At 44.9% G+C, this 16669-nt stretch overlaps 1 protein-coding gene across 1 annotated transcript in view; it reads left to right on the forward strand.

Annotated features, from left to right (window-relative positions):
• LOC124619722 overlaps positions 1-15525 on the forward strand; it is a 190367-nt gene extending 174842 nt beyond the window's left edge. The window contains exons 5-6 of the mRNA XM_047146286.1: positions 2768-3074; positions 14768-15525. Coding sequence (XP_047002242.1) covers positions 2768-3074; positions 14768-14859 — 399 coding nt within the window. The 3' untranslated portion in view covers positions 14860-15525. The remainder of the gene's footprint in view (positions 1-2767; positions 3075-14767) is intronic.
• Positions 15526-16669: the final 1144 nt, after the last annotated feature.

Below are 16669 nucleotides of genomic sequence, written 5' to 3' on the forward strand. Positions count from 1 at the left end.
GTTTCAGCATATCCCGCATATCCCACATACCGAATGGCGACAAGTCTGGTAATCTGGCAGGCCAGGGCAAAAGGCTGACATCCTATGACACTAAGAAGGTAATTGTTCATGCGGTAACATGTGGTCGTGCATTGTCTTGCTGAAAATGGCGTCTGGGTGCTGGGCGAAAAGGGTGTGGCTACGGGTCGCAGAATGTCATTACGTAGGTCAGACTGGTCATGGTGCCCGGGACACCCACCAGCTGTTAGTTACGGTTGTAGCCAATAGCACCTCATATAATAAGGCTTTGAGTTGGCGCTGTGAATGCAGTCACTGTGATGCCGCTCCCGCCTCTGCGGCGAACGAAAATGAGGTCACCGTTTTCAAACAAACACAACCGTCGATTCGTCCGAAAACACTGTCTGCTGTCATTGCTGTCCACAGCAACGTTGTTCCGTGCACTACTTCATCTAGCATGTTTCTGCACATTCATCAACGGTAGGCGCAGAAGTGGTCAACGTGCACGAAACGCGTGCTGTAATAAAAGGCGACTGGCTGTCACCACTGAGAGCGTACGATGTGTTTCACAGTTCCAATGTTGCATCAAACCCGAGGAGGTCGCAGATCTGTCCCCTGCCCCACAGTTCCATTCGGATGAGGTGTCGATCTTCTCTGGCGAGGGGGTAGGGGGGTGGGGGGTGGGGGGGGAGAGTCTAGGTTGTGCGATCTGACCCATCTCGCCGTGCCGTGTTCTATGGCCTTTCGTGAACCATTCTGATCGTATCCATTGCACTGACGAAACACTTCGTCCCATACGAGCAATAATTTCCCGGATGGATGCATCAAATTCTCTCATGTCAATAATGTACCCTCTCTCAAACTCACTCATTTGACGGTACGGTTCGCGCACACGTCTGCGAGGTGTGCTGCACGTCTGCGTGAGTCAGATTGATCCATTATCTTCGGTTTATAGCGACAACGGGAGCAGTAGGCATATTTTACTGATACGTAGCGTTGCGCCGTGATCTCGATCTTGACCTTGAATCCGAGGGCCGACTTCGTTCAAATGCTACTCATTTCTGCAGAACATACTAATGTACATCTCCTGTGAATATGAACGTCCAAGGTGTTTCTTTTTCCTTAACATGAGTGTACGCATGTACATGCACATGCACATACACAGCATTTACGTACACCGAGTTTTATAAAATTTTAATCTCGATCGTTTCTTTTATTTTTATTAAAAATGAAACTCATCCGGTAGCGTTCTCGCTTCCCGCGCCTGGGTTCCCGGGTTCGATTCCCGGCGGGGTCAGGGATTTTCTCTGCCTCGTGATGGCTGGGTGTTGTGTGATGTCCTTAGGTTAGTTAGGTTTAAGTAGTTCTAAGTTCTAGGGGACTGATGACCATAGATGTTAAGTCCCATAGTGCTCAGAGCCATTTGAACCATGAAACTCATCCAGCTGTACTTAAGATTTCATATTTATTTGGCTACTAATTTCGACGTTGTGTCAACGCCATCTACAGGCCCTATGTAACACACCATACATGAAACAAACAATCTGAGACATTAGTGGTCTGTGAGCTATTGTACAAAATAAATATATTATAAACATATTATATAAAGGATGACTTGATTAAAAGTAGTTAAATTTCGTTCATTTTCATTAAGATGCAAATTACCTTGACTTTGCAGTTTATATAGTACAAACAATTTAGACGGTTATTTCCATTACAGATCAATACCAGACATTTGAATAAAATGGGGGTATATATAAGTCTAGGTGACAAACCGTTACTCTTAGAGATAATAATATAGGCATGAAACAGTACTAAAATTGTGTTAAAAGCAAGTAATAATACCCTAAACCCTTCTTTGAGTGCACAATTTAACTAACAGGACGGAAAACATGCATTACCAATCAGACATATGTAAGGTATGATTCCACTCCCCTTAAATAGTGACAGGTGGGAAAGGTGGAAAGGAGTTGCGTTTGCATAACACTGTATCGTCATCACTATAAAGTAGCAAAGTGAAACAGGTTGCTTAAGCAACATCAATGCGCCCCGATAGCTCAGGGACTGGGTGTTGTGTTGTCCTAATCATCATCATTTCATCCCCATCGACGCGCAGGTCGTCGAAGTGTCGTCAAATCGAAAGACCTGCACCAGGCGAATGATCTACCCAACGGAAGGCCCTAGCCACACGACATTTCGTTTTTAGTCGGCACGGTAGCTCAGCGTGTTCGGTAGGTGTTCACTGAGTGAACCGATTAACAAACAGCCTGAACGGGTGTCATGAGACGTCCGCCCCGAACATATACAACGAACAAAATAGAACAAAATGAGATGAAAAAAAAAACATAGCTGAGTGGTCAGCGCGGTAGTCTGTCACGCCAACGGGCCCAGGTTCGATTCCCGGCTGGGTCGAAGTTTTTCTCCTCTCACGAACTGGTTCTTGTGTTGTCCTCATTATCATTTCATCATCACCAGTGGAAGGCAACGGGAAACAATCTCAGGAATCACTTCCCTAGACACTCATGCGGTGGACCTCTCTGACGAGGCTTCCCCCATGACAAGTCGTGCTGTAAGGCAGAACACAGAGTTAAACAACATCATTCATAACGATACGAAACACAAGTGAGGAGGAACTGGAAGAATGGAATGGAGCCCAGTTAATATATTCTTTTATTGTTCGAAAGTTGCGCAACAAGTTGAGCAGTTCATGAGATCTCTCGCGATTAGTGATGTAACTAGTTGGTTAATGGCGGCCTCAATGTTTGCGAAGGTGAACGAGTCGCTGCTGCGCGGGCCTGAGACGACGACGGACGACGAGGGCCTGGCGACGTCAGTGCTGGGCCTGGAGTTCGTGGCGACGGCGCAGCACTTCCAGGGCGGCGACCTCAAGCTGAAGTGCCAGGCCAGCGTGTCGACGGTGTACTGGCGCAGCAACGAGGAGAGCGCGCAGCCGCACGCCGGCGCCGGCCTGCCGCCCGGCCAGGGGCAGCGCGCGCGCGCCATGCAGAGCCGCGCCACGCCGCCCCCGCTGCCGCCCCCGCAGCCGACACCACAGCCCACGGCAGCCAGCGACCGAGGCAAGCGCTCCTCACGGTGGCAAGCCGCCAACTGTACCGCTACCTCACTCCACTACACTCACTTAGTGGAGCGCTGATCAGGATGGACCTACATTCACTGCCTGCAGATATTCTCGTTGTGTTTGGAGCGATTGCGATTCACAAGCCGTGAAATGCGTCTCCAGTTCACCTGTCAGGACCATTTTTCAACCACGATTCTGACGTCGCGTTTCGTGGCCACCGTACGCATTACACCACATGTTTGTAGACGCTTTGAACACTATCAAATCAAGCAATTTCACACACTTCATGGAACGGGCAAACACAGGTGCCACTCTGTCATGTCCTTTATTTACCGATATACACCTATAATGTTCGCTTCAAACATACACTACTGGCCATTAAAATTGCTACACCAAGAAGAAATGCAGATGATAAACGGGTATTCATTGGACAAATATATTATACTAGAATTGACATGTGATTACAATTTCACGCAATTTGGCTGCATAGATCCTGAGAAATCAGTACCCAGAACAACCACCTCTGGCCGTAATAACGGCCTTGATACGCCTGGACATTGAGTCAAGCAGAGCTTTGATGGCGTGCACAGGTACAGCTGTCCATGCGGCTTCAACACGATACCACAGTTCATCAAGAGTAGTGACTGGCGTATTGTGACGAGCCAGCTGCTCGGCCACCATTGACCAGAGGTTTTCAGTTGTTGAGAGATCTGGAGAATGTGGTGGCCAGGGCAGCAGTCGAATACGTTCTGTATCCAGAAAGGCCCGTTCAGGACCTGCAACATGCGTGCATTATCCTGCTGAAATGTAGGGTTTCGAAGGGATCGAATGAAGGGTAGACCCACGGGTCGTAACACATCTGAAATGTAACGTCCACTGTTCAAAGTGCCGTCAGTGCATGTGTAACTAATGGCACCGCATACCATCACGCCGGTTGATACGCCAGTATGGCGATGACGAATACACGCTACTAATGTGCGTTCACTGCGATGTCGCCAAACACGGATGCGACCACGATGATGCTGTAAACAGAACCTGGATTCATCCGAAAAAATGACGTTTTGCCATTCGTGCACCCAGGTTCTTCGTTGAGTACACCATCGCAGGCGCTCCTGTCTGTGATGCAGAGTCAAGGGTAACCGCAGCCATGGTCTCCGAGCTGATAGTCCATGCTGCTGCGAACGTCGTCGAACTGTTCGTGCAGATGGTTGTTGTCTTGCAAACGTCCCCATCTGTTGACTCAGGGAGACGTGGCTGCATGATCCGTTACAGCCATGCGGATAAGACGCCTGTCGTGTCGACTGCTAGTGATACGAGGCCGTTGAGATCCAGACGGCGTTCCGTATTACCCTTCTGAACCCACCGATTCCATATTCTGCTAACAGTCATTGGATCTCCACCAACGCGAGCAGTAATGTCGCGATAGGATAAACCGCAATCGCGGTAGGCTACAATCCGACCTTTATCAAAGTCGGAAACATGGTGGTACGCATTTCTCCTCCTTACACGAGCCATCACAACAATATTTTACCGGGCGACGCCGGTCAACTGCTGTTTGTGTACGAGAAATCGGTTGGAAACTTTCCTCATGTCAGCACGTTTTAGGTGTCGCCACCGCCGCCAAGCTTGTGTTGAATGCTCTGAAAAGCTAGCCATTTGTATATCAGAACATCTTGTGCCTGTCGGTTAAATTTCACGTCTGTAGGACGTGATCATCGTGGTGTAGCAATTTCAATAGTCAGTAGTGTTAATGCCTCGCTAACTAGTGCCTCGTACTAATTTAGAGGCAGTGCTAGTACGGTTGGGCATGATTCATACGCTGCGCCATATGTAAAGGCTTAACGAATCGTCTGTACGTGCACGGAGGGTGATTAATTTTTTGTTTAAACGCCGTCTGGATGGGACTTGGAAGGCCCAACGGTACCGACAGACCACCGAGTCATCCTCAGCCTTTGGGTGCCACTGGATGCGGTCATGGAAGGGCATGTGGTCAGAACACTGCTCTCCCGGCCGTTACCAGCTTTCACGATCGGAGCCGCTGCGTCTCAGTCAGGTAGCTCCTCAATTGGCCTCACTAGGGCTAAGTGCACCCTGCATGCCACCAGCGCTGGGCCGACCTGGACGGTCACCCATACAGATGCTGGTGGACCCCGAGAGCGTTTAACTTTGGTGATCTGACAGGAACCTGTGTTACTACTGTGGCAAGGCCGCTGGTAATACTTTGTCTGGTGAGCTTATAATAGGAGTCTGCCCCGCTCACCGGAGTATGGAGCAGTGAAAGGCAATTATTTAGTGATGTGTGTACGTGTGTGCCGATTATAGTGCAAAGGATTCAATGCACAGTTTAAGCCAATTAGTGTGGGTTTAAGCTTGAACTCATGTACAACTAATTCGCCGATTTGATTCAACCAGGGAGATCATGATGGTCAGTTGGGTGAAATTTGGATGCCAGACTGTAAGAAGCGCGGCTGGGACAATACTGGGCGAACATAAAGGTTTTCCTTGGCTGCAAAAATTGATTTGTAGGTAACTATGCTACAAACAGCTAGGCGGTTTGTTGCAAATGGTAGCTTAACTCATAAAGGTCTTTATGGATATGCTTCCAGACGTCTAGACGGCTATTTGCAAATGGTTGTTTATTTCATGAACTTTATGTGGATACACTTCTACATGTTACGTGGTACCTCAGTTATAAGAATTTGAAATATGAGTAGTGTTTGAACAAGACTGTACTTCACCACACTTGGTACTATTGTTTCGCCAGTTCTTTGATAAAACCTTTCTGGACAGATCGATCAGTAGAGATGGTTCACCACTGTGATCACCACGCTCATCAGGCACAGCCCCTCTCAACTTCCTTTCGAGGGGTTACCCTTACGGCAGGAGTACGAGGTGCAGGGTGGGCAGTGATGGAAGAGACGTTGGCATAGAAACGGAGAAAAACTGAGTATCGCGTACACTTTCTACAAGCAGCAAATAGAGCAAATTTGGAAGTGTATCTACGCAAACTATCATTTGCAACAGACTGCATCGCTATATCTAGCAAAGTTCCTTAGTAATATATTTTTGCAACCAGGAAAATACTTTATTCTCACCCCATATTAAATTTTACACTGCACTTCGGTAGGTGATAGCAAAGTTTGTTTCACGAACGTAGCCTATACTGCCTCCAAAATCTTCAGCCTCAGCTGCTCCTTCCTGGGTGACACTTTCTTTTATTGATACGCTGAAATGTCCTGAGGCAATACAAAATGGGTACTATTACGCCAATTAAGGAAACACAGTTCTGTTGAAATCAAGTCTATTCTGAAAGCTACTCCTTCTCTGCTATTCTAATACAAAAGTCTGATTCATTTTCACAGTCAGACCACACAATTTCTCCTGAGCGTTACCGTCATCTCTGGTTCAATCAGACCGGCACGGTACGTGTACACAAGTTTATAACACGTACGGGTTTGCTCAAATTGTGCACAGAACGTATCGTTGTCACTGTTTCGCGGCACATTCGTACAAACACCATCAAATACACTTGTCCAATCACGTTAATGTGACCACCTGTCAAAACCCTGAACAATCTGCTGCGAGACGTGCAGGAAGAGAGTCTGTGAAGTTCTAGAATGTGTCAACAGGGACGAGGAGCCATGCTGCTCCATTGCCGTGGTCAGCTGTGTTAGGTCTCTCGATTGAGTATCCATGGCGCGTACAGCCAGATCAAGGTGGTCTGCGGATTCTCGGTTGGGTTTCGGTCTGGGGGGTTTGGTGTCCAGGAGACTATGTAAACTCATCCTCGAGCAGCATGCGTACATGTTGAGCTATGTGACACATTGCATTGTCCTGCTGGTAGATGCCATTGTGCCAAGGAGCTACAAACAGCATGTAGGAGTTCACATGGTCACCAAGGATAAATGCATACTTATTTTGATCTATTGTGCCTTCCATAGTAACGAGATCACGCTGCGAATTCCTCACTCCCTCCTCCGGCCTGGTCCCCTCCGACGTTTGTCGCAGGGTGTTTGCTTTCAGATGTTTCACACCGTACATGCACACGGCAGTCTGTGCAATGGAGTATAAAACGTGATTCATCTGAGAAGGTCACCTGTTGCCACTTAGTGGACATCTATTTGCAGTATTGGAGTACAACTTCCAGCCTTCGTTGTCGATGAACAGAGGGCACCACGGATGCATGAACTAGGCGCCTGATATAGAGGCCCATACAGAGCAATGTTCGCTGAGCGGTAATTGATTAGACAATGTCTGTAGCCCCTTGGTTCATATGGGCAGTTAGTTGCTCAACAGTTGCGCGAAAATTCTCCTGTACACATCTCCACAGCTGTTGCTCACCGATACCATGTAAGGCCTGTAGTGCGCCACAATTGCCTCAACACCAGTTTTTGATACCGCCATTTTGCCATGCACGCCATACTTTAACCACGGGAGCATGTGAACAGTATACAAACTAGCCGTTTCGGAAATGCTTCCACCCTTGGCCCTAAAGCCAAAGATCATTCCCCTTTGGACGTCAAAAAAAAAAAAAAAACGCTCTATTTCCTCATTACAACGACTGCACTGTTTCCTGCGTCCCCCCTAATTGCTTTATGTACCCTCCACAAGTGATGACACCCGCAGTCTGTGGATAGTTAAAGCGCGTTGATTTCGAACATAGGCGGTGTCACATTAATGTGACTGGCCCATGTAGTTGGCTTCTATCGCTCCATAGTCCAATGAGTAAGGTAGACTTCTTTCATATAATTTCGGGGGATCCCAACACACTCTTTCCGCGCCAGCCGCCACCGACCGCGCGCCAGAGAGACAAATTGAATGCTAACTGTGGAATAGCGATGTGACTCCTGCTGTTCTGTGGAAGAAAGTTCGTAGTATGGCTGTCTACATCTACATCTACATGGATACTCTGCAAATCACATTTAAGTGCTGGCAGAGGGTTCATCGAACAATCTTCACAATTCTCTATTATTCGAATCTCGTATAGCTGGCGGAAAGAATGAACACCTATATCTTTTCTAACGAGCTCTTATATCCCTTATTTTATCGAGGTGATCGTTCCTCCCTATGTAGGTCGGTGTCAACAAAATATTTTCGCATTCGGAGAAGAAAGTTGGTGATTGTAATTCGTGAGAAGTTTCCGCCACAACGGAAAACGCCTTTCTTTTAATGATTTCCAGCCCAAATCCTGTATCATTTCTGTGACACTCTCTCTCATATTTCGCGATAATACAAAACGTGCTGCCTTTCTTTGAACTTTTTCGATGTACTCCGTCAGTCTTACCTGGCAAGGATCCCACACCGCGCAGCAGTGTTCTAAAAGAGGACGGACAAGCGTAGTATAGGCAGTCTCCTTAGTAGATCTGTTACATTTTCTGAGTGTCCTGCCAATAAAACGCAGTCTTTGATTAGCTTTCCCCACAAAATTTTCTGTGTGTTCTATCCAATTTGAGGTTGTTCGTAATTGTAATACCTAGGTATTTAGTTGAATTTACGGCTTTTATATTAGACTGATTTATCATGTAAGCGAAGTTTAACGAGTTCCCTTTTAGCACTCACGTGGATGACCTCACACTTTTCGTTATTTAGAGTCAACTACCACTTTTCACACCATTCGGATATTTTTTCTAAATCGTTTTGCGGTTAGTGTTGATCTTCTGATGACTTTATTAGTCGATAAACGACAGCGTCATCTGCAAACAACCGAAGACGGCTGCTCAAATTGTCTCCCAAATCGTTTATATAGATGACGAACAGTAAAGGGCCTATAACACTACCTTGGGGAACGCTAGAAATCACTCCTGTTTTACTCGATGACTTTCCGTCAATTACTACGAACTGTGACCTCTCTGACAAGAAATCACATAACTGAGGCGATATTCCATAAGCACGCAATTTCACTATCAGTCTTCCAGAATTCCAGAAATACGGAATCGATCTGATATCCCTTGTCAATAACACTCAACACTTCATGTGCATAAAGAGCTAGTAGTGTTTCACAGGAACGGTGTTTTGTAAACCCATGTTGACTGTGTGTCTGTAGACCGTTTCCTTCGAGGTAATTCAAAATGTTCGAACACAATATATGTTCCCAAATCCTGCTGCGTATCGACGTTAACGATATGGGCCTGTAATTTAGCAGATTACTCCTACTACCTTTCTCGAACATTGGTGTGACCTATGTAACTTCCCAGTATTTTGGGTACGGATCTTTCGTCGAGCGAACGGTTGTATATGATTGTTAAGTATGGAACTAATGCATCAGTATACTCAGAAAGGAACTTATCGCAAAGATAAAATCAAAATCTGTGTTTCTAGTAACAGTTGAAGAACTGAATTGTTTGCTATTCTTGTCGCCACATGTAAGCTCTCACGCTGCAGTTAATTATTGCCCCTCACGGTTCTCAGAGACCGCCTCTATAGTTCAGCGAGGCCGGCAAGGTAGCTCAGCGTGTTCGCCATCTGTAATAAAAAAAAACTGGGTTAATGGAACCAGTGAGATCCAAAAAACAAGCGGTCAACATAACTAGCCGCTGTGTGGACGACACGGGTTCGATTCCAGATACTGCCAGGGATTTTTCCTTTTTGGGAAGAATGGAACGGGTTGCACTCAACCTCGTGATGCCTACTGAGGAGCTACTTGAATGAGAAGTAGCGGCTTCAAGGTCTAGAAAGCCAACAACAGCGGGGAGAACTATCTGCTGACACCATGCTCCTCCATATCGCACTGAAAGGTATCCGTTGGCAGAGGGTGATATGGCAGTTGCTCCCGATTGACCAGAACGCGGTGAGTGCCCTCAGACCATATACATATCTAACATAGGTACCTAACATCAAAAACTCATTACACTAAAAGCAAGCAAAACAGTAACGTTTTCTTCAATAGCGAGAGGCAATGGCATCAGTATAACGATCATAAGAAACGTCGCTCTGTTTTGACAGACTTCCTCTTCTTCTTGTTTTTTTTTTTCCTTTCTTCCTAGTCTAAAGCCTATTTCCTCCAGTACCTCTCAGGTTACCCTGAGGTTACTATTCCATTTTTTCTGGACAGCTAATATTTCTTTTACCAGGTGGTGATTCATTTCTTACAATTTTCACTACCTTCTGTTCATTCATCTTGTCTATAAGTTCGTTCTATGCATGCTTTCTACCACGTATCCACTCATCAATGGAGTCCACTTTGCATACTTTTCTAATGCTTTCACTTCTCTCTCTATCCCTCAGTGTCTTCCCTGCAATTCTTCCTTTTGACAGTCATATTGAAGATTTCATTCGTAAATGGGATATATGACTCAAAATAGAAACAATATACTGTGAGAACTAAAACTGAGAAAACAACACTATCAGCTTGTGATTACTGGCCAATTATGAATTTTTCAGCCCCGGAATATATTTCTATTGCGTACTGTCACATTCAACGTACACTGACTGACCATTTCTCTTAAACACTCTAGCACAAACCACTGGTCTAAGTAGCGTAATTGATGGCCTTGAATATGCCATAGACAACCACGAAACCCCAGTACTGACATTATTACACTTAAGCAAATGCATTTGGTACGTTCGGATATCATATATTGCTCATAAAAATGCGAAAGTTGAATTTTTAAGACGTTGTGCTGAGTTGGTTTGAAAGCTACGTGATAAACAGGATGTTCTATCAGTAGTACCCCAAGGGATAGACCTCGACCCGCTACTGCTCTCCTGTTATGTCAATGAAATCTAGTTGGTTGTGTTCTCCTGCGAATTTCATTTTTACGGCGATGACCTGACGAAGTAAAAACTGCCGTCATCCAGATAAATGACGACCTGTCTTCAGTGTAGACATGGGTACCAAACCTGCGTTTTAAACTAAATGAAATAATTTTAATATTTCCCCGATTACTGTGAAAGCTATCAGAAAACAGTGTAGGGCATGAGTGATAATGTGGGTGAGAACCTCAGAAGGGCATAAAATACATTCTAAGCGCCCCAGACGTTTAGAAACTTTCCCACAGGATATGGGACGTGGTGAACAAGATGATAGAACTACCTGTGAATGCTACTGTTCTTTACATCTGCAATATCCGCCTGTTTACCTCATTATCTCATACGCCTCAGATGGGAAGGTTGCTGTCACACAAGATACAGCGTTGCTACACCCTGTGTACATTTAATAGGCTGCTTATTGTGCACATACCACTATGTTGCATTGAAGAATACCTACCGTCTCCTCGCAATGACAACACAGGGACTCATTTCAACAATATCTAGCTGTACTTACCTACAAATCAAAAACATATTCAGTCACCTCCTCCAATGTTGTGCGCCTCTGGAACAAACTACCTGCATTCCGTGAAGCAGATGCAACCTCTTCTCCCAGTTACGTCACTTTCTCGATATGTTTCTCGGTCGGACATACTATTTTTTTCTGCTCCCTTCATTACTTGTGTCCTATTACAACCTGCATTGTCTTCCTCAGTCAACTAGTCAACTCATCCCTCACGACCATTGTTGCCACTTTAAATCTGTCTGCATCTTACCATCATTTATCACAAACAAATACACTGATGGCAAAAAAGCAGCACAAAGAAGGAATTGTGAGACATAAGCGAAAGTTGCTAGGCGCATTTCTACATCTGAAAGATGATGTCTATCCAAATTTCACGCCAGTCACATAGCAGTAGCGCTAGTAGCGTCACTGTGAAGATGCAAATCAACTTGCCTTTAAATACACTCTATAACGGTCATGGGCGTGTGTTACATGGTGAATTGATGTTAGTCAAGAATGCCTTTAAGGCGACAAAGACGCCATTATCAACACCTCACTTGAGTTTGAACGAGTTCGTGCAAAAGGGCTACGAGAAACTGGATGGTCCTTCTGCAGTATTGCAGAGAGACATGGCAGCAATACAGTGACTGTAAGTGATTGCAGGAGGCGCTGGTCACGAGAATGTACGACCACGTGGCGCTATCGAAAGGGAATACCATCCTGTACGGCGTATGGCTCTGGCGCGAGGACAGCAGCAATTGGTGCAGCAATCGGCACCACAGTGACACAGCAAACTGTTACAAATCGGCTACTTCAAAGACAACTCCGAGCCAGTCGCTTGGTGGCCTGCATTCCACTGACCCCAAACCACCGCCAATTGTGACTTCAGTGGTGTCAAGCGAGAGCTCAGTGGAGGGCCGGGTGTATGTCTGTTGTGTTTTCTGATGAAAATTGGGTCTGCCTCGGTGCCGTGATGGCAGTATGTTGGTTAGCAGGAGGGCAGCTTAGGGCCTAAAGTATCCTGTCTGCGTGCTAGGCACACTGGACCTATACTTGGAGTTATGGTGTGGAGTGCGATTTTATGTGACAGCAGGAGTTCTCTAGTGGTTATCCCGTGCACCCTGACAGCAAATTTATAGGTCAGTATGGTGATTCTACCTGTTTTGCTGTCATTCATGAGTAGCACGCGAGGAGGTGTTTTCGAACAGGATAACGCTCGTCCACTTACTGCTGTTATAACCCAACATGCTCTAAAGAGAGTCGACATGTTGCCTTGACCCGGTCGCGAGAAGATCTGTCTCCAGTCGAGTACATATGGGACACCATCGGATGAAATCCTTAGCGTCATCCACAAACAGCATTAACCGTCCCTTATTGAGCGATCAAGCGCAACAGACATGGAATTCCATTCCACAAACTGACATCCAGCTCCTGTAGAGCACAATGCATGCAAGTTTGCATTCAACATTCTGGTGGTTGCACCAGTTATTAATGTACTAGCACTGATTTATCTCGTGTTTACATTAACCTGTGATCTTGCAGTGTTAATAACTTAAATATGTTACCCAGACAAATGTATTCCCGAAATTTTATTACTCTACATTAATTGTTTTTTGGTGTTGCGATTTTTTCCGTCAGTGAATAAACCGTGTATTCTCGGCTGTTGCATTATACTAAATGTAATACCTCTTCTAAATTGTGCATCATAATGGATGTAAAATAGAATGCATAGTTAGCTGTGAGAGAGCGCTGTACGACAACTCTTTCGAGGTTAGATAAGTAAATAAAAATATTTTTCATGAAACAAGTTACGTTTCATTCATGATACAACCTGTACAGATTTCAAACGGTGCCAAATAGTGATAACGTTCTCTGTCACAAAAATGCAACATCCTCTGTGGTTGTTTACAGTGCTCACTAACCATCTGATATGGCGCACGCCCATTATAGACCGTGTCATGACTGATAACATGATCATGTCATGATAACATTAATGTAATCGGACGGTCGTCCTATTCATCTCAGAACTTTTAGTTTTTTTGCACGCTGAAAATTAATGCCTCCGAATTTTTTATTCTCTTTTCACGATCTATTAAGGTATTGAATGTTGTGCGCATTACACGGTCGACGTCATCACTTTGCTGACACAAGCTGCAACCCTGTGCCGCTACATGGCCCCGAATTATAGCTTGTACACGGCGGTGTGTAACGTAACTATAATATGACGATGTGCTGCGAGACCCTGAGAAAACTGAAAGCACTAATTCGAAGAGTCTGTCCACACATTGGAGCACGTTTTTCTTCAGCATGGCTATGTTTAACCACACATGGGCTCTGCAACACCTACAACAATCCGACGTCTTCGGTTCACAAAAAATGTTCAAATGTGTGTGAAATCTTATGGGACCTAACCGCTAACGTCATCAGTCCCTAAGCTTACACACTACTTAACCCAAATTATCCTAAGGACAAACACACACACCCATGCCCGAGGGAGGACTCGAACCTCCGCCGGGACCAGCCGCACAGTCCATGTCTGCAGCGCCTCAGACCGCTCGGCTAATCCCGCGGTTCACAGTCATCGATCATCCTCCATACAGTCCTGAGTTGACCCTACCAGATTTTCATCTGCTTCCAATAGTTAAAGAACATCTTCGAGGGCTTCACTTTGAAACGGTGCATGTGAAGGTGAGGTCGTAAGTCCATTAACGAATTCGAACATTTTCAGTGACTTTACCAAGAAACTGGTCTCTCAGTACAAATGTGTTCATCGCTAGGATGGCTATTTTGTGAAATAAATATTTAGATATGACTAATAAAGATGTAGAATGTTAATAAAGTTTATTTTATTTAACAAGCTTTAAGAGTCTTCCAATAAAAAATCCTGAGGCATTGCTTTTCAGCACGCCCTCGTACATTTACCAAACTGCAAACTGCGTCTGCATTGGACCATTCTGCAAGTGATAAACTTTCTTTCGTCTATCAGTGTACCTCACATATGTCACATGAGTGACTAGAGAAGCGAAATTTACCTCGTATTGTCCGACACTGTGTTTGGCTCTGTTTTCATTAATATTTCTTGGGCGAACAGTTATTGCACATATGAAAGTATTACGTGGTTGAATGTAGCTAGAAAATATGACCAGTTGAACTTGAGGAGATTATAAGTAAAGTACATAAATTGAGTTAACTGTAGATTACTAAACCCTCGTAAAATTTACGATTACTGTAGGGTATAAAACAGGACGTTTTGTACTTAATTTTGCTTGTTACATACCATTGGAGACCTAGTCATTGTAATTAATTCACGCATAATACAAAAATTATGGCTTCTTTTGAATAAAATGTGGAGTAGTAAACTTTACGACAGTATCGATGTATCATTTTTCCCTTCTTTAGTATTCTAGAGTTAATCAGACATTTTTTTATGTTTGTTTCAGGAGTCGATGGCAGCTCTTCTCCCACACACGGTGGTCATGAAATGCTGTTGTCTTTGGTCACCATGCTGGCAACAGTGGCCGCTCTCAGCTAGTATAATGTGAGCTGCAGTGAGGGAAAAATGCAAAGTGAATCGACGATAGCTCAGCGTGCTAGATATCCTAGTCAAAGAAAAGCAAAATTCGCGCGGCGCTAGCTTTCATTTTGAACTGCAAATTTTCCATCTCCGCCACGAAAGCGTCGGGATGGTTGTAGTCAGTGAGCGCACTGTGGTAATACGCATACTGAAATACGTGAGATGGCGTTGCTGACAGACATAAAAATTTCCGTTCCTCTCTATAGGTTTTATTCAGACTCCAGAGATACATTTTTAAGTCTATGTTGAGGCAGTGTGTCTCGCTGCATCACTTGAATCTGTGACTACACGTACTCCGAAAATGGCGATTTCGCTTACGAGATCATATCGCTCATCGCCACATGTTCGCTATCGCTTCAGCAGCTATTTATTAAAATATCTTGTTTAAACATGAATTATTCCAGACAAAGATAAGATGGAAACGTTGGAATCTTTTGTAATTTTTTTTCATTTCGCCTTTAAAATTTGGCCACGTTACTTTCAGCCAAGGATGTTGTCTGTTTTAAATGTACAAAACTCTTCATTACGATGTATTTAAAGATAAAATAATGCAACTTATAGTTTTATATTGTGATGAAAGATATTTGTTGACCAGAAACTCACTAATAAATGGAACAAAAACTTTTTTTGCCTTTCTATTTGCACTCCATTGATTACCCTTTGTCCCTTAAAATGACTAGGCTACATTTGGAAGGGAGTAAGTAAACACATTCAGATAAGTCCTGGAGAGGATTTCGTGTCTCGGACAGTTAGTGTAACAACCGGTCAGTATTATCACAAGACGAGGATAAAGGCCACTCACGTAGACATGTGATTGGTAAGTAGAGTATCGTTCAATCATTGGAGATTCCGGAGCCGTCATTACTCAACATTTGTGTTGACGGCAAAACGGAGTGGCGTATTGAATCAGCAGCTTGGATTACCTGAACCCTGTAACTTTCTTGTTGTCTTCTCCGCCAAGTACACACATAAAGTAACAACGAAATTACACATTCATCTACCTCTACAACTACATCTACATCATACTCCACAAGCCAACAACGAAATTACACATTCATCTACCTCTACAACTACATCATACTCCACAAGCCACCTAATGGTGTATGGCGAAGGGTACTTTTGTACCATTAATTGAAACCCCCAACCCCGTTGATGATTGTCGGTAGGCCCCTGTATTGGCTCTAATATCCTGAATTTTCTCCTCGTGCTCATTACGGGAGACGTGTGTGTATGGGCTGGGGGATGGAGGGTTGGGGGGCAGGGGGAAGAAATACATTGTTTGACACTTTGCGGGAAGTGCTCTCTCCAAGTGTCAATAGTAAATCTCTCCGTGATGCACAGCGCCTCCTTATAACGTCTGCCAATGGAGTTTGTTGAGCATCTCCATAAGCCTCTCGCACCTGCTAAACAATCCCGTGATGAAACGCGCCGCTCTTCGTTGGATCTTCCGTCTCTCTTCTATATCGGACCTAACCGGTAGGATCCCAGACAGATGAACAATACTCCAGAATCGGTCATACAAGCGCCTTATAAGCTACTTCCTTCGTAGCTCGAGAAAGACAAACATAACCATTGGACCATAACCATTGGACCTTGCCGTTGGTGGGGAGGCTTGCATGCCTCAGCGATACAGATAGCCGTACCGTAGGTGCAACCACAATGGAGGGGCACCTGTTGGGAGGCCAGACGTGCGGTTCCTGAAGAGAGCAGCAACCTTTCCAGTAGTTTCAGGGGCAACAGTCTGGATGATTGACTGATCTGGCCTTGT

Source organism: Schistocerca americana, chromosome 6 (assembly GCF_021461395.2).
Source record: "Schistocerca americana isolate TAMUIC-IGC-003095 chromosome 6, iqSchAmer2.1, whole genome shotgun sequence".
Classification (NCBI taxonomy): domain Eukaryota; kingdom Metazoa; phylum Arthropoda; class Insecta; order Orthoptera; family Acrididae; genus Schistocerca; species Schistocerca americana.